The sequence below is a fragment of the Podarcis raffonei genome, chromosome 11, assembly GCF_027172205.1.
Source record: "Podarcis raffonei isolate rPodRaf1 chromosome 11, rPodRaf1.pri, whole genome shotgun sequence".
Classification (NCBI taxonomy): Eukaryota; Metazoa; Chordata; class Lepidosauria; order Squamata; family Lacertidae; genus Podarcis; species Podarcis raffonei.
The window spans coordinates 42,405,246-42,432,253 of NC_070612.1; the positions used below are offsets into that span (position 1 = coordinate 42,405,246).

The window sequence follows — 27,008 nt, forward strand, 5'->3', positions numbered from 1 at the left end:
ATGCTGGCCACATGACCCGGAAGCTGTACGCCGGCTCCCTCGGCCAATAAAGCGAGATGAGCGCCGCAACCCCAGAGTTGGTCACGACTGGACCTAATGGTCAGGGGTCCCTTTACCTTTACAGCTAAAACAGGTAAGGGTTCCTGCAGCTAGAAGTGGAGCTACCTCGGCAAACTGAGCTGCAGCTCTATTTAAGTCTCCGCCTAAGGCTGTCTACTGCTGAACTAACATATGAACCCGCTTGCATAAATCTCCAGCCTGTGCGTCACTTGGAACTGTTTGGGATGCTGCCTTGAACTCATGCCTTAAACCAGGATTCCTGGTGAAACTTCTGTTTGGGCTGGAACAACCAGCTGGCTGCAACCCCTACCAGAAAGAGAACAGTTTCCTGCCAGTGGTCCACATCAGTGGTGTTTTTTTACCCATGAAGAATGGGGTAAGTCAACACATGAAAGCCTCATCAGCATCCCATGATGAATTGTTATTAGCTGTGTGACTGGGAGTGTTAGGATGCTGGGCCACATGTTGAGTGTAACATCTGGACCAGCTTTCCTGCTATTCCATTGAAGTAATCTATGCCAAATATGAATGCAGTGCTCCTTCTTGATGTTATGTCCACAACGCAAGCACACACGTCAGAAAGGGCACCAATTCTTGAATATGGATCTCACACACCAGAAGACAGCACTTTGTATCTTTTCTGTACAGAGAAGTAAATGGGAAATATTCCCAATATTGCAAGCTCACCGGTGGTGGCCTGTACAGAAGTAGACAACAACATGGCAAGCAGGTATATTCCTTATTGAAATAAAGCACACTAGAAAGCTGCTACTCTCTGCTTCATATTCGAAACAATCTGGGCTTTAGCATACAGCCAGTCCAAGTGTTCAACACTAGCAAGGTTAAGAAATCTGTAGCAGAGCTACATGCTACTGCAGACTTTGTTATATTAAGACAGAATATGGCTGACATGTCTTGACTTAGGGAAGACAAACTATAAAGTCATGAACATAGTGCAAAGAGCATATTAGGATACCTTTCTTTCAATTAAAAAAAAAAAGACTACCAAAATATATTTCAGCAGTGACCGTGGGTGGAAGGATGAAAGGGTGAAAGGGTTTGCTTGAAAAGAAGCTCTACACAATAAGAAAAGCAGGAGGTCAAATACGCAAAGAATGAACTCTTACACTGAAGCAAAAATGTGAGATTTTTTTTAAAAAAAAATCTTTCATGTTTTGCAAGGCAGATGGCAGAAAGCACTTAAAATGAAGCTTCTCCTTCAGTTTTCAGGCATATATGTTAGGGCAGCCAAAAAGGAGTCATTCTTGTTGACAATCTCCAAGGAACCATCATGAACTAATAATGTTTATTACACTATTATGACTAGGTGGCAAATGTAGGGGTGTGGGTTCTTATTGCAGCTAAAGAGATAGGGATCTTTTCCATGTAAAATGGCTAACCTACTTATGCCAGGGTTCATTTCCTCACTCTCAGCTCTGTTCAGCTTCTGGCATAGCTGTCAACGTTTTCCTTTTTTTAAGGAAAATTCCCTTATTCCGAATAGGATTCCTCGCAAGAAAAGGGAAAAGTTGACAGCTATGGCTTCTGGTCACCCGCAGAAACAAATTAGAGCAGAGGTGGCTAACCTGTGGCCCTCCAGTTGTTGCTCCCAGCACCCTTGAATTTTGGCAACACTGGCTGGGGCTGATGGGAATTGGAGTCCAACAACATTTGGAGAATTACACGTTAGCCACTTATGCTTCAGAGACTGCACTGAGTTAACTCAAGCTACCAATTCAGCACCTGAACTTTGGCAAAGACATCAAACTCATATATTCAAGCGCGCATGACTAAATGAAGAACCTTTCTCAGATAACCACAAGGTAGATATACTTTAACCTTGGTTCCACTGCATGCAAAACTGCATGAGCACAAAAAACCTAGGGTTGGATATAGATGCAAGCGACTTCCACCTAGTTCCCATTAACTCAATGGAACTTAAGTAATCTTTCATATAGATTTAAATTGGGCCCAACTGTGACTACCCATAGCAAAGAGGATATTATCATCATCAGATGATCTTTGTGTTCATGATGTGACCTAGATGAGGAGGATAAATGAACATAGATGGCTCATGATTTTTAGGACTTTATAGATCAAAGGAAATACCCAGTCTGGAAGATTATAGGAAGACATTGCAAATTGTATTGCTACCATGTGCTCCCAGTTCTGCCAGTGCATTCTGTACCAGCTTCAGATTCCATCAGCATACAAAAAACACAGTAGCATATAGGCAACATTTCAGCTGATGATGGTGATGACGATTACTTGAATTAATAGAGCCACACATTAATAAATAAATAATTTAGGGAGGCTGTAAACAAATGAACAAAATGGTGCAAAAAAATACTATCACTTGAAACTGTTTACAATCCAAAAAGGAGACACATTTAGTAGTTGTGATGCAAAGGCAGGTCTTTAATGTTGCTTTTGCGTCCTATATGACAAGTCAACAGGAATCAAAAAGCCTGTTTCTTAAAGCAAACTGTTTCTTACTGTTTTGTCATTTGCTGTCTCTTTTGTGTACCTGGGCATTGGGGCTTTGCTGTCTCTGTGCCTCAATAACAACAGCCCTGCTGTTTTTCTCAATGAGAATGTGGCAGAGCATATTTCAGTTGCTTTGTAGCTCTTATTTACCACACTATGCTGGGATTTTAGGTGGCATCCTGTGGCATTGTGGATCACTCAGAGCTCTGTAATACAAATCAGTGCTCTTCTTTATATGGCGAGGATATTAAAGTGGGTTATAGCACATAAGTACTGAGGAGAGAGCTGGACAGACATTTTCATCTGAAGCTCACCCTGCTTAGACCACATTATTTCACCTTAAAGAATTAATGGGTTCTATCAGTCAGAGGTCCTTTTAATGACTGACTCAAAAGCATTTCTTGCAGAATATTTTGTTCTACCCCAGTAACAAAATACAATATGCGCCTGTCTCACTCCAGTTGTGAATAGTATACATGCATTTGAATTATCGCTCTTTGGAGGCCAAGGTACATGACAGCCATATCCTTTCCTTAATCAGAGACTGTGTCAATTCTTATTAGGAAAAAATGGAGCTTTAAACTGACATGGAAGTGCAAAATATTGCATGACAAATGAGCCGTGCAATTTTGTTTTGTTTTTTATTCTCCTGAACGACAAAAACGGACAATGCACACAAAGTGAAATGGACACAATTATAAAATTTTAAATGGGGTATAAAAACACAATTTGCACCGTACAATCAAGTAGAGAAAAAGAAAAAAGTCTTCCCTGTAGATGCCGTCAAATAAAATCATTATTTCAAAGGGATTTGCCACCTGTGTGACTGCAACGTCATATATCTAATAAATAAACCCCAAATGGAGATGAAATCAGAAAGATCAATGTCACCCCAGCTACTCAAATATGACATGTCAATTTCTCTGAAATAGCAATAAACATAACTTTCTTGAACCACTTACATAGGATATAAAATGAAGAGTCTTTCTATCCCTCAGTGATTATTAACCAGAAAATAAACAGTTAACTGTTTACATATACAGTGGTACCTCATGTTACATATGTTTCAGGTAACACACTCTGCTAACCCAGAAATAGTGCTTCAGGTTAAGAACTTTGCTTCAGGATAAGAACAGAAATCGTGCTCCTGCGGCGTGGTGGCAGCAGGAGGCCCCATTAGCTAAAGTGGTGCTTCAGGTTAAGAACAGTTTCAGGTTAAGAACGGACCTCCGGAATGAATTAAGTACTTAACCTGAGGTACCACTGTAAAACCTGAATTTATCAAAAATAAACAAAATGCATGATTTACGGTCCAGGGTCACATTTTTACCTATAACTGTACTATTTATGTAATCACTTGTTTCCAAAATTTATGAACTTCAGCACAACTCCACCACATGTGCCAACAAGACCCACACACCCCACAGTCCTGCCTGCAGAAGAGAAATCCTGATCGTGTAACTTGAGATCAAGGCATCAGGGTAAAATACTATTGAGGGATGACTTTTAAAGAATTCTCCCTTATGCTGGTGGAGACTGATCAAAAAGGGTGCAATTTTCCATATACAATTGACTTGCATCTTGTGCGTGTTTAACTTGCACATTTTGAACTTTTCACGCTTGGTGGCTGACCGGTTGAAATCATACAAATTAAATGCATGGGAGGTGGAGAGCTTAAGAGCTCTTTTTGCGCAGGGTTTTCCACCTTGCTTATCAGGCTCTGGGAGGCTCTGGCGAGATCTCGTGAAAACTTGGGCCAGCCCTGCAAGATCCTTCCAGAGTCCGGTAAGCAAGGCGGAGGGCTTAAAAGCTTTCTGCCTTGCTTGGGAACACGGCTCTAGAAAGGTGAGCCTGCTCATGCAAGGGTGGTTGCACGTGTGTGTGTCTGGGGTGTTTGTGTTGATTATACATGGTTTTGCATTTATGTGTCATTTCTGGAATGTAACCTTTGCACAAGAGGCAAGTCGACTGGACTTGCTTGGAAATATCCCAGATATCTGGAGCCACTGTTCCAGTGAATCAGGCATTGATATATCAGAACATTAATCTTCAACAGAGATGAAAAATAAATCATAAAAATATACAACCTCCAGAGAAATTAGTTGGGGAGGAAATAAGCCTTCAGTCTCATTAACCAAATTAAGTCTGAAATGCTGTATTATCACAGCTTAATATCCACAAAATTTAATTACTCAGAGCAGCTTAATTTCACTGCACAATTTTGAAGACTATGCAGACCTGATTTCAAACCTTTGGAAGTGCCTGAGGTGCGCTGACCAGTAAACAGCTGCATTTCTGATAGAGGTTTGCAAAAATGTTCCCTAACTTGCTAAGAAAAGACTCATTAAAATGCTGGAATCAACTATGTTGAGAGACAGTTAAGAGCATTCTAACACAGTTCTTTGCTCAGAGACCCTTTCCAGATACAGTCGTACCTTGGAAGTCGAACGGAATCCATTACGGAAGTCCGTTCAGAAATGCAGCCAATCGGAAGCCGCGCTGGAAGTTCGGCTTCTGAAAATCATTCAAAAACCAGAACACTCGCGTCCAGCTTTTGACCATTCAGGAGCCAAAACGTTGGGCAACTAAGCCGTTTGTCAACCAAGGTACGACTGTGCTGTATTTTGAATGCTGGATACATGATGCTCCTGCAACAAAAAACCACTTCCTTGACAAAAGATATTCCTGCATCCCCTGCACAAAACAAGTCACACATGCTCTTTTATCACACTATGAATTTTGTTGTTGTTGTTTTTTAGATAGGCCATAAGTTAAGTAGTTTCCAGCTTTTTTACTTTGACGAAAATTCTTGCTATTCATTTTGTGCTTCTGGTCAGTTATGTTTAATCAGGCAGCCAACATGTAGCAAAGTTATGCACATCATACAATGTGAGTAGCCACATGGCTATATGTAAATTCAAAGAGATTATGACCAACCTTACCATGTTTTTGAAATGTCAGGCTAATTGCTTTCAAACTTTGGGTTTGAACTGGATGCCACTTTGCTGATCACAGACTGAAAATCTAAGCTTATTAAAATAGAAATTCTAGTTAAATAGGTGAGACTTACCTGCAAGCAAATACATTAACGAGCCAGAGCTTATTTATTTATTATTAATAGAATTTATATAGCCTAGAATGTCTCCCTTTCACTTAGGATGCATTACAGGACATACTGATGATAAGAGCTAAACGATGAGCCCAAGATTGGATGAATTTGTAAGAGCAGCAAAATGATCAGGGAGGCGCAAAGCAATCAGGATCACTCCAGGAGCTCATTCATGTAAGCCAGTGATGGCCAAACCTGGCCCTCCAGCTGTTTTGGGACTACAACTCCCATCATCCCAAGCTAACAGGACCAGTGGTCAGGGATGATGGGAATTGTAGTCCCAAAACAGCTGGGCCAAGTTTGGCTATCACTGATGTAAGCCATTTGGTTTAGCAAGATGTGTCAATCAGGTCATTGTGTGGTATGTTCTCTGCATACAGCAGCCACATCGGTGGAGTGGGGTTGCGGAGCTTGCAGTACAATAATGTCTTATCAGTTGTTGAGTTCCCCAGATGTGACAGTAGGAGAAGAAGAGGTTTCATGAGAAAGGTGCTTTCAGAAGCACCACCATAACTGCTACAATATCTTGTTCAAATCTTAAGGATTGGCACTAATGTGAACTTTTCTTTGTATTAGACATGTTCCCAGTTTCCATGAAGAGATAAAACAGCTGTCAATAACAGTGATGCTTTCTTGCCCAAGGCACTTCCATGTTTATGCTGGAATCCACTTAATATATCTCATTTTACATATATAGGATATATATAATCTGGCATATTATAAAGAATAGCTACAAAAGCAATGAAAAAGAGAGGGTGGAAATAAAATTCCCATTCTCACATTATCAAATTGTGTGTAAAAAAAAATATTGTTGCATCTTCTCTATTAATTCAGAATAGTGTGTGTTTATATATATATATATATATATATATATATATATATATATATTCTAATAGTTAGCAGCAGACTGTCTCCTTTCTACATTACAATATATGCCAGAATGTGCTCAGCTGGAATCTGCTGCTTTAAAACCTCCAAAGTAGTATGAAATTTATGGCATAAAATGCAAACAATTCAGAATAGATGTGCTTGCCCTCTTTTCTCAGGAGGATCTTATGTATTTAGGAGCTACACAGTCCCTGATATGTTGAAGTATTTCAAAGTGGCTTTTAAATGTTAAATATACAGGAATATTCACTAGTGCTGCTAAGATACAAGATTTCCGTGTACCAGAATAAGACATTTGTTAGAGATGCATGCCATTTTTAACCTCTGAGTTTTTGAAAAACTGTGTGTGTATTAATTTGTGTGAATGTATAAATGTATTCAGTGCAGCAGTAAAGGAAAGGAACCAGAAAAGATAAGACTCAAAACTGGTAAGAAAGAATTGCACCCATGTCTAAATTAGGTTGTATTGTTATCACATTTAAAGGGCTTGGGTGGGGAAACTGATTGGAAGCACACTGATATGACCAATGGACCCAACACGGATAGACAACACAAGGGCTCCCATATTACATGGACTGGCAGAGAGAAGACAGGGTCCTTCTTTCCAGCATAATAAAGGCATTCATTAAGAAGAGTCATGGGGAAAACTTGAAACACCCTGGACAACTGCATACACTTTCTAACAATATAGTAATTGGATATTTATTGTGTAATAATATGGTAGAGGTAGAAGTTTGTTTTTCCTTTATGCTGGCCTTCCATCCCTTTCAATGCTTTGTTCAAAATCTTGCTAAAGGGCCTGACACCTCAAACAGAACTATTAACACACCATAAAATGTCCCTTTTTGTGGCATGATAATTTATATCTTATTGCCTTACTCAAGAGGCAGACAGCCACTTAAAATGCATCACCCTAGGAAACACTATGTACATGAAATAACTCCACATGTGGTTATGACAATTTTCAAAACACTATCACAAACCCAAGAAAGAAGAATTTATACCCGTATATTTTTCTGCAGATGCTTTGCGAAAACCACCAGACAGGACCTGGGGAGCCTGCTAATGAGATCTGGGAAGTGTTATGATTCCCATGTAACATCCAAATGAGTAGGCATTCATGAGATTGCTTCAGGAAGTAAATCCATGAACACAAAATAGTATTCCTTTTAATATCCCACCTTTTCCTCTTGGGTTTCTTGGGTGGATGAAGTTCTCGGATTGTCTCCCACCCAGGGAGTGACCAAGACCATGCCACGTTAGGTTCACTGAGAGTAACCTACCTCCTAGACCGGGGTGGAGAACCTCTGGTTCATGGGTCAAATTTGACCCACAAAGACATTTTCCTCAACTTTGTCAGTCCTATACTCGGAGCTTGAGAAGCACTGAGCAAGGGACTTGGACATGCGGACAGGAAAACACACCAGGTGACTGACAGATAGGTTGTCCCACGGGGTGGGCACCGGTGACAATCTGATCCATTGGGCCAAAAAGGTTCCCAACCACTGAGCCTATTATGTCTCAGCTGACTCCTCAGTGGTACTGTTCCCTTGAAACTGGATAGGCAAAACCCCTAGTATCTTCTCAACATTTTCTCTCTCCCCTTCTCTAATAGAGACCTATACAGTGGTACCTCGGGTTAAGAACTTAATTCGTTCTGGAGGTCCATTCTTAACCTGAAACTGTTCTTAACCTGAGGTACCACTTTAGCTAATGGGGCCTCCCGCTGCCGCCGCCGTGTGATTTCTGTTTTCATCCTGAAGCAAATTTCTTAACCGGAGGTACTATTTCTGGGTTAGCGGAGTCTGTAATCTGAAGCGTTTGTAACGTGAAGCGTCTGTAACCCGAGGTACTACTGTATAGCATAAGCTGTGGTTCAGCTCTTGATTTGCACTTATTCAATTGGCCAAAGACAAACAACCGGGGATATTTAGACAAGAATACCTACTATGCTCACCGGCAAAATTCCCCCCTGTTCCCTAGGCTATCACAGAACTGCATTTTAAATCTCCTAAGCTTATTTCCAACTCAGTTAAATAAATCAGGCTTTCTTATCTAATTTCCTAAGATAATAAGAATGGACAGAGTGTTTAATGTATAATTTAACTTTGCTGCAGACACTGCTTATACCAAATTCATCTTCCTTACCTGTCTGAATTCTAAAGCCTATTTCTGTAATCCTGTTCTGCACTATGAAGAATGGAATCTAATTTCAAAGAATATTTATATGCTTTCAAAATGCCAGACATTTAAAACCCAGAGACACTACCCAGCTCTGGGGGAAGAAAATGTAGCCCCTCAATCAACTATGCACTGTTTCCCCTTGCCGTTACATTATTAGTCATGTATCCATTGATGACTCTTTATGTAGAATAAATCTAGCTTTAAAATAAATAATCAGAATGGCATCCATAACACTTTCTCAAAATTCAAAATTTAAGGAAGGTACATTCTTTCACCTTTGGTGGACGTGCCCGAAGATTAAGGCATTCTGGGAAATGATCTATAATGAACTTAAAAAGGTATTTAAATATACTTTCACCAAGAAACCAGAGGCCTTTCTCTTGGGTATTGTCGGCCAAGGGGTGTTAAAGACAGATACAACTTTCTTTATGTATGCTACAACAGCAGCTAGAATACTCATTGCAAAGTACTGGAAGACGCAAGATCTACCCACACTGGAAGAATGGCAGATGAAGGTGATAGACTACATGGGTTTGGCAGAAATGACGAGCAGAATCCGAAACCAGGGAAGAGAAACAGCGCAAGAAGAATGGAAAAAATTTAAGGACTATTTAAAGAAATATCATAAAGTTAATGAAAGCTAGAATGATGATGGATTGAAAGTAAATGGTTACTATTAGTAATGGTTAAGACAAGGAGAATAAGGGAGGTTAGCTTAAATTTAAATTAAAATAAGGGAAGATTTGCTGAGTAATTGATAAGAATTTGGAATACAGAAAAGGGAGGCATGAGGAAGTCGGGGAAGGAAGGTATAAGAAATTAGGATATGAAATGGTACATGTTTTTTGTTTTGTTTTTGTTTTTGTTTTTGTATGTTTATGTATGTTATGTTTATATGGAAAAATTTTTGAATAAAAATATTTTTTAAAAAAAAAACAAAATTCAAAATTTACCCACTGGTCCAAAAAGTGGGCAACCCCTGTCTTAGCTTGTATGCTGTACTTGATGCAGATGTGGGGTGTGTGTGTGTGTGTGTGTGTGTTAGGGTTGCCATATTTTGAAGAGCAAAAAAGAGGACACATTTGCCGACTTCTACTTTTAACTATGGATTGCTGTGAAGACTCTCATTTTACACATCCATGAAAAAGAGGATGTGTCCTGGAAAAAGAAGGCATATGGCAACCCTAGTTTTGTGTGTCTATATGTATACGTATATGTTTCTACACCCCCAAAAAAGTGATTTACACTGGGTTGTAATCAATGTAGCACAAGGATTTCTCTTTGTACAATGGAGTGTTCTCCATCCCACCCCCATGTCCCCCTAAATACTTGGGGTTCCCTCAACTATTCCAAGTAAATTTGGGGATGCTGCAGGGAGACAAGAAGGGAGGAAGTCCTTGTGTCTTGAGCAGTTATTTAGCTGCATATTACCCAATGTAAGCTCTTTGCAAGACATAATGCGTCATAGTATACGAGCTATGACATGTACCAATGTGCTCCCATTGTTCCACTTTTGCATTTATATAACCCAGATGTACTGAAATCAGTGATTTGTTACTGACTTCACTGACAGTAACGGTAATCCTGGATTACTCCCTACGTTATTTGAAATCCAAACTCTGAACATTCAGTCAATGGGCTGGAATATTATTGTAGGGTTGGGGTCAACTCAATTTAAGTTATTGGAGAGGCTCTCAAAGAAACAAAATGGTTTTTGGACAAGTTAAAGCATTCTTTAGGACATTTGTCCATGTACCAGGCATGAAAAAAAATCAAGGTATGCACAAACAGCAATATTATTAATATTTATGTGCTTTCATCTATCATTATAGACATATCTAAATAATGCCAACTTCTGAAAATACTAAATATTCTACCTTCAAGGAAACAGCAGCAGATTTGCATTCCTGAACATCTTCTTTCCTTTCATAAGATTTTATTAAAGCTTTTTCATAATGAAATAGAACAAAATAGAACGGGGGAAAAAACAGAGAAAGAAAGAAAGAGAAAACACAGAGGCCTCTCTCAAAGGTAACTCTGAGAGTAACTCTTTATCTTTGTCACCCACAGACAGTGTTGGACCCTCCCAGGTCTCACCTGTGAACTTTCTTTTCTTCTCCCTGTCTCAGTGACTTACAAATAACAGTAAACTACATAATGCATCATATGAAAAGTAGTAGTAGTAGTAGTAGTTATTGTTGTTGTTATAAAATAAATTTAATTATTATGACATTTATTATAAAAGTGCTTCTCTAAGTTACTGTGGAGTATCTTAGAACTCTCTTACCAAACAAAGTGACCCACTGGGGTATAAGAGATGAGGCAGTCTCTCAAGAAACCTGGTTCCAAACTGTATGGGCCCTTCTGTGTTAGTAAGGTAAAGTTAAAGGGACCCCTGACCATTAGGTCCAGTCGTGGCCGACTCTGGGGTTGCGGTGCTCATCTCGCTTTATTGGCCGAGGGAGCTGGCGTACAGCTTCCGGGTCATGTGGCCAGCATGACTAAGCCGCTTCTGGCAAACCAGAGCAGTGCACGGAAACACCGTTTACCTTCCCGCTGCAGCGGTACCTATTTATCTACTTGCACTTTGACGTGCTTTCGAACTGCTAGGTTGGCAGGAGCAGGGACCAAGCAACGGGAGCTCACCCCGTTGTGGGGATTCGAACCGCCGACCTTCTGATCAGCAAGTCCTAGGCTCTGTGGTTTAACCCACAGCGCCACCCGCATCCCTTCTGTGTTAGTACCAAACCTTAAATTTTGCCCTGTCTCAGTGGCAGCCAGTGCAAAATGCACAAGCAAGGTGTTATTTGCTGGCAGCAGTTTGCTCCAACAGGCAACCTGGCCACCACATTCTGCACTAGCTGCTGCCTTCGAACTAACCTCAACACGGAATACAAGCCAAGCTAGAAGAGTATTGGAGAATGCCAATATTAACCAGGGTCCTTTCCTAAAAGTAATTAATGATATTATTGTAATAATCTCGTTTGAGCAATGGCATATATTGACTACTAGGTTCCATACCTACCTCTGCGACTCTTAGAGCCTCCAGGACATGGCTGTCCTTTTCAATGTTCTTTTGTTTCTGTAAAGATCTCCATACAGCATTCCTTAATCCTTCTCGAGTGACATCCCCAGCGAGTTCACTACGCAGGACAACTAGATTGTAGACCACACCATAACGAATAACCCAGAATGGATCGTGACCTGCAAAAAATATTTCAGTGTCCTGTGAGCATTCTATGCCTTTGCTAACACAACCAGATCTATGTAGTCTTTATCATCTAAAAAGGTAAAGGGACCCCGACTCTGGGGTTGTGGCGCTCATCTCGCTTTATTGGCCGAGGGAGCCGGCGTACAGCTTCTGGGTCATGTGGCCAGCATGACTAAGCCGCTTCTGGTGAATCAGAGCAACGCACGGAAACACCGTTTACCTTCCCGCTGGAGCAGTACCTATTTATCTACTTGCACTTTGACGTGCTTTTGAACTGCTAGGTTGGCAGGAGCAGGGATCGAGCAACGGGAGCTCACCCCGTCATGGGGATTTGAACCGCCGACCTTCTGATCGGCAAGTCCTAGGCTCTGTGGTTTAACCCACAGCGCCACCCACGTCCCTTATTCTTTATCATATATATATTTCCAAATAGCAAGCAGCTAATGCCTCTGAAAGCTCAGGCCTGACTCAAACAAGGCGAGGTGAGGCGCACTTTTCATGGCACAATGACTGAAATGACTGATGTTTTAATGTATTTTTTACCTTCTGTTGGAAGCCACTCAGAGTGGCTGGGGAAACCCAGCCAGATGGGCGGGGTAGAAATAATAAATTAGTAGTAGTAGTACACCCACAGGGTAGTCCATCAATGACACTGTTACAAATTGTTGCCTGTACCACATCCCCAAATTCCAGCCAGTTACCACTTACCATTTTGATTCAGGGTTGGAACCAAGACATAAAATGCCCCCAGAAATACCTTTGTGGTATACTATTGAACCCAACCAATGTTAGCAGATTGCGGTAGTAAATAAATCCATAGATTTCTCACAAACAAATGGTAAAGGAACGCCAAGGAAGTGTGAGTAGGTTGGCACAATCCATGTAATGTTTTGGGACATTTTTATAATTATGGACAGTGTTCTTGCAAGCTTTTTGATGGGGTAAGAAAAACATCCAATAAACCATTAGCATTAGTTTTTAGTTGTATGATTTAAAGTTAATGTGGGGGGGGGTTGCAGCTTTCCCCCAATATTTACTTCTACAAGATTTTAACAGGATTTTTACTTTTAAATATAATTTTACTGTTTCTCATTGAAAATAAAAACCATAGCTTATTATTACTGTTATCACCACCAAAACCATCATCAATATGCAGGACCAAAGGTTTACTGAACAGGAAAAAAAATACTATGTCCACTGAATAAGTGCTTTTTGATTCTGTGTGATTGGGTTTTCTCAAGCACACTTCATGTGACACCACAGAAAAACAAGAAAAGTGACACACTTGAGTGAGACACCTGACACATGTCCACTGGGAGAGGCATTGCTGGACTGAAGTATTCTACTCAGTTCTGTTTGGGACCACTCTTTTAATTTTCAGCTGACTGTGAGCAAGCAATGCCTAAGAAGCGCTAAAAGGCAATAGTGTGGAAGAAACTAGTTTGTCCCCAGAATTTGGTACAGTGGTGCCCCGCAAGACGAATGCCTGGCAAAACGAAAAACGCGCAAGACGAAAGGGTTTTTCGGTTTTTGCGTCGCTTCGCTAGACGATTTTCCCTATGGGCTTGCTTCGCAAGACGAAACGTCTTGCGAGTTCTTGCGAGTTTGTTTCCTTTGTTCCTTTGTTTCCTTGTTTTCTTAAAGCCGCTAAGCCGCTAATAGTCGCTAAGCCGCTAATAGCCGTGCTTCGCAAGACGAAAAAACCGCAAGACGAAGAGACTCGCGGAACGGATTAATTTCGTCTTGCGAGGCACCACTGTATTGAATAGTAGACTGCTTCTGTACATGCTCATCGGCTTTATGAGGTGACCCAGATCACATCTAAAGCACATGGCTTCCCCCAAAGATCTTGGAAACTGTAGTTTATCCCTCACAAAACTACAATTCCCAGCTGCCTTAACAAACAACCCCCAGGATTCTTTGGGAAAAGCCATATGCTTTATCTATGTATTGTGGACGTAATGTCAAAACACACATCAGGGATGGGGAACCTTAGTCCTCCAGATGTTGTTGAGCTCCAGCTCTGATCATCCATGACAACTGGTCATGCTGGCTGTGGCTGATGGAAGCTAGAACCCAACAACTTCTGGAGGTTCACAGGTTCCCCCTCCATGGCTTAGGTCTTCACATAGACAGAGACAGGGCCAGCCTAATATATTTTGCTGCCTGAATCAGACCAACAAATGGCTTCTCCATTTTCAAGCCAAGGTGCACAGTCCATAAAGCTGGCCATTTTAACATCTGAGACAGAAAATTCCACAAGTCCCTCTCTCCCCGAGAGTAAAAACTTAAGAACCTTAAATTAAATAACTAATGATTAACTGCCTTTTTATAATACAGTGGTACCTCTGGTTACGAACTTAATTCATTCCGGAGGTCCGTTCTTAACCTGAAACCGTTCTTAACCTGAGGTACCACTTTAGCTAATGGGGCCTCCTACTGCTGCCGCGCTGACGCCGCACAATTTCTGTTCTCATCCTGAGGTAAAGTTCTTAACCTGAGGTACTACTTCCGGGTTAAGCGGAGTCTGTAACCCAAAGTGTTTGTAACCTGAGGTGTTTTTAACCCAAGGTACCATTGTACCCAAAATCAAGTGACTGAGGTGGTTGCTTCACACTGCCAAATGGTAGAGCCAGCCCTGGATACAGGGAACAGAGGCTTATTGAATTCATGCTGCCAGGTGTTTAATTCTGAAACATAATAATAAAATCTTTCAGTTCATGGATTTTGTTTGCTGAAGGTGGCACAAAGGATATTGTCAAAGATAAATAAGTAGCTGAAGGAGAAAGAAGATTAGGAGGATATCAAAAGAAGCTGCCTTGGCTTATTTTTTCATGAAAAGATGCTTGTACACAATATTTATGTTTATGCAGCTATTATATTAGGTGTGAAGAATATGCTAGGCTTGTGAAAGTGGTTTGATCCCAGGGCTTCTCAGCATGCAATTGTTCCGTTTGTAGAGGAAAATATAGCTCTTCCCTTTCCAGCTGAAAACAGATATGCTACAAACACACACACACAAATGTAACAATATTTGAAGTGTCAAAAAGATGAGAGTATGTTAAATGACTGTGCTCATCCTTAAAATATTTTCTCCTCCTGCCTTACATCATGTTACCTTGTCATTAGCAGTATTCCCGACATGCCCTCCTAATTAGAACAGGGAATATAACAAATGTTGAGGAAACATCAGTCATCTCTTTAGAGGCCTGCTACTCTAATGTGCTGACTGTCTCCAGAAATGGAGCTCCACATCTTTCATTCTTATGAATGTCAATGGCAATTTAAAGCATGCCCCTTCGCTTGGAGGAAGTTCTCTTCACCATACCGAATCAGGCGGTTAGGTACATTCTAAAACGTATATAGACAACGCCGGTTGCAAGCCTGCCTGGAAGTAAGCAGCTAAATTCATAGAATCGTAGGGGAGGGACCCTGAGGATTATGTAGTCCAATCCCCTGAAATCCAGGAATATGCAGCTGTCCCATACAGGGATTGAACCTGAAAACTTGGTGCAATTCAATGTGGATTACTTCTGCACAGACATGTATAGGGTTGCCCTGCACTCAGTTGAGGTTGTACAAGAGGAATATAGAGGATTGTGGCATTTTGGTTTTGCTTCTTTTGGTAGAGCATCTACACCCAGAAGATACAAAAAACATAATAACCGTTTCCAGTAGCACCTTAGAGACCAACTAAGTTTGTTACTAATGGGACGTGGGTGGCGCTGTAGGTTAAACCACAGAGCCTAGGACTTGCCGATCAGAAGGTCAGCGGTTCGAATCCCTGCGACAGGGTGAGCTCCCATTGCTCGGTTCCTGCTCCTGCCAACCTAGTAGTTCAAAAGCACGTCAAAGTGCAAGTAGATAAATAGGTACCACTCTGGCGGTAAGGTAAACGGTGTTTCCGTGCACTGCTCTGGTTTGCCAGAAGCGGCTTAGTCATGCTGGCCACATGACCTGGAAGCTGTACGCTGGCTCCCTCGGCCAATAAAGCAAGATGAGCGCCGCAACCCCAGAGTCAGTCATGACTGGACCTAATGGTCAGGCTCCCTTTACCTTTAAGCTTGTTATTGGTATGAGCTTTTGTGTGCAAGCACACTTCTTCAGATACACACAAAAGCTCATACCAATAACAAACTAGGTTGGTCTCTAAGGTGCTACTGGAAGGATTTTTAAATATATATATATTATTTTTTGTTTCGACTACGGCAGACCAACACGGCTACCTACCTATAATATTAACCACTGTATGCAACAAATTTGTACCACATATTTGTCATTACCATATTTGTCATATGGGCCCTGCTATCACTTAAAAAATGCCTTCTCCTGATAGTGCTGTTGGTTATGACTGAATAGTAATAACACATCTTTGGAAATCCTATCCACAGATACAACAAAACCCCTTCATAGAAATGAAAAGGAAGCCTGCCTTCGTATGCAGCAATTGACTACTCCTTAAACGCATCCTCCATGTAAATATATTTCAGCTAGCAGTACTCCAAAGAAGGGTCTGCCCGGTCAACAGCTGATCAGGAGATATGAATTCTTGCTCAATCAAGCCAACAGTGGGATTTTATTGGGCTGCCATCTTTCTTTCTTTTTTAACAAGCCTTTTACTTCCATAGAACTCCCCCTTTAGGATTGTTGATCTTTTCATGAGGCATACTTGACCATAGCTTGAGGATGAGAATAAAGGCAGGAAGGCAAACTGTGTTTAAAATAAGGACATTGAGAGCCAGTGTGGTGTAGTGGTTAAGAGCGGTAGTCTCGTATTCTGGGGAACCGGGTTCGCGTCTCCCCTCCTCCACATGCAGCTGCTGGGTGACCTTGGGCCAGTCACACTTCTCTGAAGTCTCTCAGCCCCACTCACCTCACAGAGTGTTTGTTGTGGGGGAGGAAGGGAAAGGAGAATGTTAGCCGCTTTGAGACTCCTGAAGGAGAGTGAAAGGCAGGATATCAAACCCAAACTCTTCATAAATGAAACCATAGTCAGCCCAATGCCTATTGAGTCCGACCCACTCTTTTCCAAATGGCCAACCAGATGACCAAGCAGGAGTGACTTGCTGAGTGAGGCAGAGACACAACAATAGCATCACTGCAACTGTGGCTTTCCAGATCACATTGAGCCAATCTAGGGCTCTCACAAGTGTGTCCCAGCAGCTCTGCTCTCACCGCCTTGGCCCTCCCTGTAAGCTGGAGCAACTCTGCTGCTGGGAGACTATTGTGACTCTGCTCCAGTGGATAAGTCACTCCTGTGACCACAAGGAAACCCAGAAACAAGGTGTGAAAGCAACTGACAGCTGTTAATGTTCTCAAACAAAAAGCCCATAGCATATCACTTTGAGCATTTTTTTCCATTTCTTACCCACTGTGTACACAATAGTTCCATTGTGAACTATGTGAGAGCCAATAAAACTTGGGGGGAAACTGCATTAATAACTTGCACAATTTACATGTGAATCTTTAGACATTAAATACATTAGCTGGCTGCTTCAGAAATGAATGAAGCCTGTGTGTTACATTAAAAAGTCACTGGTCATGATCACCACAGACTCATCTTCCATATCAGGAGTTCTCAGTAATGGTTCTCTCAATTATCTTTCAGAGATGAAAATCCTGAGAAAGCTTGAAAGGAACAGGTATCTTTTCTTACAGGAAAAGATTGTAGGTCATACCCAAAGATGTCAAGGCTGCAATTCTAAGCACTACTAGGGAGTAAGTCCAGTTAGAATCTATGGGATTTGCTTCCTAGTAAACTTGCTCTCTGGCTGAAACCCTGTGTACACTTACTTAGGAGTAAGCCTAATTGAATGCAATGTGAATTACTTCCAAGTAAATGTGCACAGAATCAAAATGTAAGGCTTCCATTAAATACAATGCATATAATGCATAATTACTTGAAGACATATTGAACTCAGTAGGACTGAGTGAAAATGGATAGGTTTAAGCTATACAGCAGCTTCCTTTCCTGAAAATCTTCACTCATCTTGTTCGCAGATCACAGCCCTAATAGGGAACTATTAAGAGATGGCATTTAATCAGTCTTTTGGCTGAGGAGGTGATATTTTACTTTTAAGATAATATACAGAGAACAAGGAAGCATAGAAATACTGACAACCATAGGCAGATAAAAAAAAATTGTGGAAGATTAATTAGACAAGAATGGATGAGTTCATGCTGAGCATATGAATGAGGAAATGGCGCCACACAGGCCTGGCAGGCAATCCAAATTACTTTCATCCAGACTGAATCTTGAAATGCTTTTGGACATTGTGATACAAGCATTGAAGTCCTAAAATTGCATCTAAAGAGTGAGTACAGCAAGATGATGAGTCAAAGCAGAGGGAACTGTATGTTTGTTTGGATACAGTTTTCACAGAAGTGAAGCCAAGATTGTCCAGGTTTCAGGTAAGAATTACATACCAGAGGTAGCCAGGTTACATCAACGAATGGGCAGAAATGGGGCTACATTTATACCTGGAATGTAATGGAAATTGATAAGCAAGATGCCGATGCAAATATGAAGTCAAGTCTATCTGAGAAGCTGGGTTTTTTAAAAAAAAACACTTCAAGTAAGGACATTTTTAAAACCCTGGGCCAAGTTAGTTACAGGATGAAACCATCAAGTTGATAACATAGACTGGAATATGTACGTAAACTCTGAGATGTGATGAAGTCTGAAGGCTTCAGCACATGCCTACCTTGTAAGTTGAGTCACATTCTCAACATGATTTGTCCTGGTAACACGGAGAAGATCACCTTCTATTCCCTTTCCCCAATGAGAAGTGCAAAGCAACAGTTGCCTGTAAAAATAGATTCCTAGTCCATTTAAACAAATATGGTGCAGAAGAGGAGATGCTTGCATGTAATCTTAAGGGAATGGAAGCAGCAGCAGAATGGAAGCCCTAAAGCCTTTGTTGGAGTCATAGGGTAGCTCAAGATGTGGCAATTTTTTAATGAACAATACACAAACTTAAGAAAGGGTAGGGAATTTCAAGAGAGATCTTGACTGGGCTGTTCAAAGAGTTGAGCTCCCAATACAGTGGTACCTTGGTAGTCGAACGGCTTGGCTCCCGAACAAATCGGCTCCCTAACACCGCAAACTCGGAAGTGAGTGTTCTGGTTTGCGAACGTTTTTCAGAACCAAATATCCAACGCGGCTTCCACGGCTTCTGATTGAGTGCAGGAAGCTCCTTGGTTTTCAAACGGACTTCTGGAATGGATTAAATTCAAGAACCAAGGTACCACTGTATTGACAACCATAAGTTTTCATCAGTACATTTAACATCTTCCCAGCATTGGTGATCACCCATCAAAATTCACAAGTAAAAGCGAGAGAGAGAGAGAGAGAGAGTTCAGTCAGTAGAACATGAGACTCTTAATCTCTAGATGACACTTGTGGTCCCTTCCAATTCTATAATTCTAAAATGATTCCAAAGGTCAGAAAGGGCTGGAATTTTCACCAGTGCCTCTCCTTTGTTACCACATGTCCATGACTGTCCATGACATGTCCATCTATACTGTGCATATGTGCATCCAAGGGCACATCCACACTGGAGATCAATGTGAATTTGGAGCTGCTTGTGTCTCTCCTGATTGATTGATTGATTGATTGATTGATTGATTGATTGATTTTGGCAGCATCCATGTGATGCTTCTAAAACGCCAGTCATGGCTGGAGGGTGGTAGAGGGGTTTGTGAGAAGTGGTTGAATAAAGCAGACTAAATCCTGAAAGCTTGGCAACTTTGCAGAGTTATTAAGAGGTAAGTGGAACAAAACTGCAGAGGAAGGCTGCTGTAAATAACATTGCACACACAAGAGTCCTCTGATTAAGCAATCAGACAGTAGAGGAGGTCAGGCCAGGCTTCCAACAGAACAAAACTACTACTGTAATTAAGACATACTGAACATGGTATCCAACACCACTCCCTCTAGAACAGCGGTTCTCAACCTGTGGGTTCCCAGATGTTGTTGGACTACAACTCCCATCATCCTATCATCATCAGCTAGCCTTGCTAGCCAGGGGTGATGGGAGTTGTAGTTCAACAACATCTGGGGACCCACAGGTTGAGAAAGGCTGCTCTAAACGACCATTTTGCAGCCAGGACTCTCTGGATATCACAAGAGCTCTTTACCCTTGCTATGACACCCACCAACTGCTTAAAAACACTAACGACTCACAGAGTGTAAGTTTTTATCCTCTGTCATCTCTGTTCCAAAGGGTCTCACATACACCTATTGAGAGAAACCTTAATTGGTGCTAATACATTTTTACCCATTAGCTTCCTGTATGTTGTTTTCATTCTTTAGGGCCCAGGAAGCTCGGCTTAGAATGCCTCTTACAGGCAAAATGGAGATTTTTTTGAAGCCAAGATGCTGGAGAGATAGTCAAAATGGCAGGAAATTGCGCTGAAATGGGGAAACTAACTGGAAAGCTCAGAAATAAAGATGAAATTTTTAAAAAGAATAGGAAATGTTTATTATGTATTTGCAAAAGTATTGTAAACAGATTAATACATTGGCCATATTTTAAGAACACTTGTAATTTTAGAGATAGTACAGGAAATTTAAGGTAAAAAAATAATTTGGAGTAGAAATGATATGCAATTGAAAAGAAAATTTAGGGAACCGGGGAGGGGGGAAGGAAGTCACAGGATTTGGAGAACCCCATTTTATGGATTTGATATTGTTTTGTGTATATTTTCCTTTCTTTGTTGTTGTTGTTGTTTTTATTGTTGCTACTTTTGTTGAAAATTTAATTTAAAAAAATATTTTAAAAAATGGCAGGAAATTGTGTTTCACTGATGTGCATTCCATATCAAGTGATCTAACTTTTTTACCTCATGTCATCCAAGGTATCTGACGAGAGAGGCTTTTCTTTTAAAATGTGTTCCAAAGCCCAAATTTGTCAATTTTTTGAAATTTCAAACCCTCATAACTCACAAACGGGATGAGATTAAGAAATTAAAATTTTAGATTTAAACTCAGTTTCGATCATTCAACAAGTATACAAAATATTAAGAAAACTGGATGAGAGGAGGTAAAAAGTTGGATCACTTGATATGGAATGACCCTGACAACACCTTGCATTGTGGTATCTTTCAGGAGTATTTAGTGTACTGTGGTTTTAATATTCAAATGTACTCACACTTGTCACACTGTTTTGCAGTTATAAACAGTAGATAGACAGGAATTTAATAATGGCCTGGATAGCTTAATAATAATAATAATAATAATAATAATAATAATAATAATAATAGAACAGAACTAAAAGCACGATAAAACATCAAACATTAAAAACTTCCCTAAACAGGGCTGCCTTCAGATGTCTTCTAAAAGTCAGATACAGTGGTACCTTGGGTTAAGAAATTAATTCGTTCTGGAGGTCCGTTCTTAACCTGAGGTACCACTTTAGCTAATGGGGCCTCCCGCTACCGCCGCGCAATTTCTGTTCTCATCCTGAAGCAAAGTTCTTAACCCGAGGTACTATTTCTGGGTTAGCGGAGTCTGTAACCTGAAGCGTCTGTAACCTGAAGCATCTGTAACCCGAGGTACCACTGTAGTTGTTTATTTCCTTGACATCTGATGGGAGGGCGTTCCACAGGGTGGGCGCCACTACCGAAAAGGCCCTCTGTCGGGTCCCTGTAACCTCACTTCTTACAGGGAGGGAACCACCAGAAGGCCCTCGGAGCTGGACCTCAGTGTCCAGGCTGAACAATGGGGGTGGAGATGCTCCTTGAAGTGTTCCCATTAGAGGAATTCCTTGCCCTTCTAAGTTACAGCAGATGCAAAGCTAGAATCTCATTTTCCCGGAATGCCAACACTCCTTGTATATGTTGAAAACTAGCAGGGAAATATGGAGTTCCTCCCAACAAGGCTTCACCCAAAAGATGGTGAAAATGTTACAAACTATCCCCGATTCATCTTTACTCTAAAGAAGGAGTTTGGTCCCAAAGCAAATTCCTGCCCCACTCATGATCCCACCAATTTTGACAGCAGCTGTTAAAAAAAAGAAACAATGTGATAGTCCCCCCCCCCCACTTTGCTGGTATACCAGCTGAAGAGGGGGGACTTGTAGGTACAGTGGTACCTCAGATTACATATGCTTCAGGTTAAAGACTCCGCTAACCCAGAAATAGTGCTTCAGGTTAAGAACTTTGCTTCAGGATGAGAACAGAAATCGTGCTTCGGCGGCGTGGCAGCAGTGGGAGACCCCATTAGCTAAAGTGGTGCTTCAGGTTAAGAACAGTTTCAGGTTAAAAACGGACCTCCAGAACAAATTAAGTACTTAGGTAACCCGAGGTACCACTGTACATGCAAGAGGGTGGGTGACCACCCTCAACCCTAGCATGTCACTTCCTGTGGGTTGGCTAAAGGTAAATACAGCCTTTGGAATAATAAAAAAAAGAACTTTGCTGAGTCAATGACAGGTTATTGCAAGCACAACAGAGACGTCATCAGCCTACATACAACCTATCTCGAAATCCATGCAATGAAATTACAAGTATTGCAGACCAAACCTACTATATTCTAGTCACTCATAAATGGATTCATAAATCCACTCATCATTAGCCATACAGCTCTTTTCCCGTTTGAATTAAACTACATTACTTATTCCTGAATAGAAAAGATTGACAAAGAGGGCCTGTACTATAGAAGTGCTTGTATTTATTGCAATCAATCAGTCAATCAATCAATCAATGGTATTTATTCCTGCTTACAGAAACAAACAGATGGCAATATGTTAGGACTGTCATAAAAAGGGGGGGGCTGCAATCTAATAATAATGTCTAGACATTGAGAGAAATCTGTTACAAAACTAGTCATCCAGGGTCCCCAGCAGTATTGCAAGGCTCTCTCTTCAGTTCTGCTTTGCATGACCTAGTGACAGCTATCAAAAATGTTGCTTTATATATTGGAAGACATATATGCCCTTGACAGCTCAGCAAGTGAATAAGCTGGGGGTGGAGGGTAGGGTATAAAAAGCCTCCGCAACAAAAGCTCTTTGAAAAGAAAGAAAGTTAAAGAAGAAAGATCCATTAGGTATTCAAGGAATATGAAAAGGAAAACGATTCCTTTCATATTCTAATTCAAGTTTTCTGCTCGCTGCTAATAGAGCAACCAGTGAGAAACAAGAATGTATTTAGTAATGCTGCAGGTGTCCCACCTCTCCCATACCTCTCCAACACCAGCGTCAGGACTAAGACATTTTGAACATAAAGCATTCCTCCCATGCATTGACCCAACTTAAAATAAATAAGGATGAATTTGTTGCTGCGGTGTAACCCTCTTCAACAGGCAACAGGACCTCTAGCAGGAACGTGTGGCCTCTTTTGTAGGAGCTAACTTTATGGCTCCTGTCCTGTCACAAAAATATTTGTACTGATATCAGTCCATAGCGTCAATAATCTTTATCGAAAACAGAAAGAGGGGGAAGGATCCTAGATAGTAAAATTAGATTGAGGAAATATTCCATCATACCTTATTTGGCTCAACAGAACCAGAGGCTTGATATATGAGAATACTTATTGGAATAAACTGGCACAGATTTATTTTTTTTAAAAAAAGGTCACTTATTTAGGCATTCCTTAGGGACGTGGGGGCGCTGTGGGTTAAACCACAGAGCCTAGGACTTGCTGATCAGAAGGTCGGCGGTTCGAATCCCCATGACGGGGTGAGCTCCCGTTGCTCGGTCCCTGCTCCTGCCAACCTAGCAGTACGAAAGCATGTCAAAGTGCAAGTAGATAAATCGGTACCGCTCCGGCGGGAAGGTAAACGGCGTTTCCGTGCACTGCTCTGGTTCGCCAGAAGCGGCTTAGTCATGCTGGCCACATGACCTGGAAGCTGTACGCTGGCTCCCTCGGCCAATAAAGTGAGATGAGTGCCGCAACCCCAGAGTCGGTCACAACTGGACCTAATGGTCAGGGGTCCCTTTACCTTTACCTAGATACAGTACAGACCTTAGGGCAAGGTGTCATCAATATGCTGATGGGACCCAGCTCTATTCCTCTGTGACATCTGAAACCATGCAAGCTCTGATACCTGGACTCGGTCATGGGCTGGATGAGGGCTAACAAGCTGACTCTGAATCATGGCAAGATGGAGGTGCTGTGTGTGATTGGTCCCCGAGTGCAGATAATTGGTTAACTGCAATTATGAGATCATACACTCCCAGAAGGAGCAGGGTCCTCATCAGGAAGTGCTCCTGGATCCATCTCTGTCACTAAAGACCCAGGTGATCTCAGTGGCTAGGAGTGTCTTATCAGCTGTGGCTGGTAAAACAGCTGTGGCCATTTCTGGACCGGAACAACCTATTCACTCTCATACATGGGCTAGTAACGTCCAGTCTGGATCACGGCAATGCACTCTGTGTGGGACTGACTTTGAAGGTGACCCAGAAGCTTTAGCTAGTGCAAACTGTGGTTAGTTGATTTTTCACCGAGACAGAATACGATCATCGCCCAGCTGAAAGAATGGTAGAGTCTGCCAATTAGCTGTTGGGTTGAGTTCAAGGTGCTGGCTGTGGTGTACACAGACATAAAGCTTGCGGCCAGGATACCTAAAAGATCTTCTCATCCCTTATAAAGTTAAAGGTAAAGGGACCCCTGACCATTAGGTCCAGTTGTGGCCGACTCTGGGGCTGCGGCGCTCACTTCGCTTTATTGGCCAAGGGAGCCGGTGTACAGCTTCCAGGTCATGTGGCCAGCATGACTAAGCCGCTTCTGGCGAACCAGAGCAGTGCACGGAAATACCATTTACCTTCCCGCTGGAGCGGTACCTATTTATGTACTTGCACTTTGACGTGCTTTCGAACTGCTAGGTTGGCAGGAGCAGGGACCGAGCAATGGGAGCTCACCCCGTCATGGGGATTCGAACCACCGACCTTCTGATCAGAAAGTCCTAGGCTCTGTGGTTTAACCCACAGCGCCACCCGCAACTAACCAATCACTACATTTTGCAGGACAGGACAACCTGTAGGGTTGACAATGACAGAACTCAGCTGTTAGTGTGGCAGCACCTGCCCTCTGAAACTTTCTCCCATTACCTATCACAAGCACTGTCTTTATTGCCTTTTAGGCATTTGTTGAAGAATTTTCTCTTTCAGCGAGCGGAATCTTTTCTTCTAGTCATTATCTGAATTTATTTGAAATTGTTTTTATATGTGCAGTTGTTTTGTATGTGGGTTTTAGTGTATTGCAAAATTGCTTCGAGATGCTTCATGGCAATTCATAAATGAAATAAAATAGTAATAATACCTTCCAGACACCAATAGGAGCTCCCGTTTGTGTAATATTCTACATTAAAGTTTAATATGTTCATTTTATGTGAATGGCTTTCCGTGGGTAAAGCATAAATTGGAAGCACAGCTACATTTATTATCTGCTTTGCAAATGCTTCCCTTCGTATTTTCATATATACACATACGGACACACACATGTACGCGTACACTCTTTCCCGTCCACACACACACATACATATACACATACACTTGCTTGTGTACGTGCGTAAATATCTTTAACATAAATGCAGAAGAAATATATTAAACCCAGACTTTAATAAGCTCTCCATGGGAGCTCAGCTTTTGTTGATGTGATTGATGAGACAGTGATAATGGCAGAAAGACCTGTCACTTTTAGCAAAATTTGAAAACTGAACTCTTCAAAGTAGGAGCAAGACAAGCATTTTGTAGAGTGATGGGAATTCTGACAGGCTTTATTCGGTCCCACTGCATGCAGTGGCATGACCATAGGTAAACAGACAACCCAAAAAGATCTATGTCGCAATGAGCCACAGACAGAGTATCCTGGGCTGTGATCTTGTCAGATCTAATTAGCTAAGCAAGGTCAGAAGTGGTCAATAATTTGACAGCATCTGTTTAGGGAAAACCAAGCGCATACTGGTGAGTCAGTTTCTTTCCTTTATGAATCACTACTGAAGCTAAGCATAAGCGCTATTGGAGTGCTCTTGGGGATCTTCATGCATGTCACCGCACAGATAAGATGTAAAGCGGTTGTTGTATTAAAGTTATTTGGCTCAGTGATGTCTATGCTGGCTTGGAAGTGTCCACAGAATGGAAGATGGCGAGATCCCCAAGGATGTGCTCTACAGGGAGTTGGCTTCAGGCAACCAGGCCTGTTGGCAGACCCACTCTGCTTTACAAAGATGCCTGCAAATGTGACATTAAGGGCTGGCAAGATTAATCCTGCCATATGGGAATTCCTTGCAGATGACCACAGCACCTGGAGACAGGCCATGTATCCACAGCAGTGACCAGAAGAGCAATGACCGCTGGGAGGAGCACAGAAAGAAGAAACACCATGGTACTCCTGCGTCAGCAGAAGTGGATGCCTTCATCTGCCCCAGCTGCAACAAAACACACCCATATCCATCTCTACAGCCACAGCAGGTGCTGTAACTCTCCATGGCTTGACTTCACCCACAAAGGCGCACTCTTCCATTGTATCCTGAGACACACAGATGCTAACCAAACATTTTGCCACTAGGGATGGGGGGGGGAGTAATTCATTTAATTTTGAATTTTAATGTGAATCTATCATTCTCATTTTCTGAAACCATTTATGAATCAAAACCCAGCTGCCCTTCGAAATTCATGCGTCTCCAAATTTTGTGATGCAAATAATGTGTACCGAAATGCACACATTAGGAGAAAGTATGCATTGAAATGCATATATTTGTTCAATGTATCATATATAAATTATTACAGTCATACCTTGGGTTGAATATGCTTCATGTTGAGCGTGTTCGAGTTGTGATCCGTGGCAACCCAGAAGTAATGGAGCATGTTACTTCCAGGTTTCGCCGCTCACGCATGCGCAGACACTCAAAATGATTTCACACCCATGCGCAGAAGCGGCGAAAAGCGACGCGCGCATGTGCAGATGTGCCGTCGCTAGTTACGTTTGCTTCTGGATGCGAACGGGGCTCTGGAATGGATCCCGTTCGCATCCCTAGGTACCACTGTATCATTATTTATTAAATTTGTTGGTCACTTTTTGCCACGGCAATTCAAAGTGACTTATAGTATTTTAAGCAAAAAGCAAACA

The 27,008-nt window shown here is 41.6% G+C and overlaps 1 protein-coding gene across 5 annotated transcripts in view; it reads right to left on the reverse strand.

The window, feature by feature from the left end:
* Positions 1 to 27,008, reverse strand: part of TMEM232 (transmembrane protein 232) — a 145,805-nt gene that overhangs the window by 54,769 nt on the left and 64,028 nt on the right. For all 5 annotated transcript variants that reach the window (XM_053407638.1, XM_053407640.1, XM_053407635.1 and 2 more), the window contains exon 11: positions 11,754 to 11,932. In XM_053407638.1, coding sequence (XP_053263613.1) covers positions 11,754 to 11,932 — 179 coding nt within the window. The remainder of the gene's footprint in view (positions 1 to 11,753; positions 11,933 to 27,008) is intronic.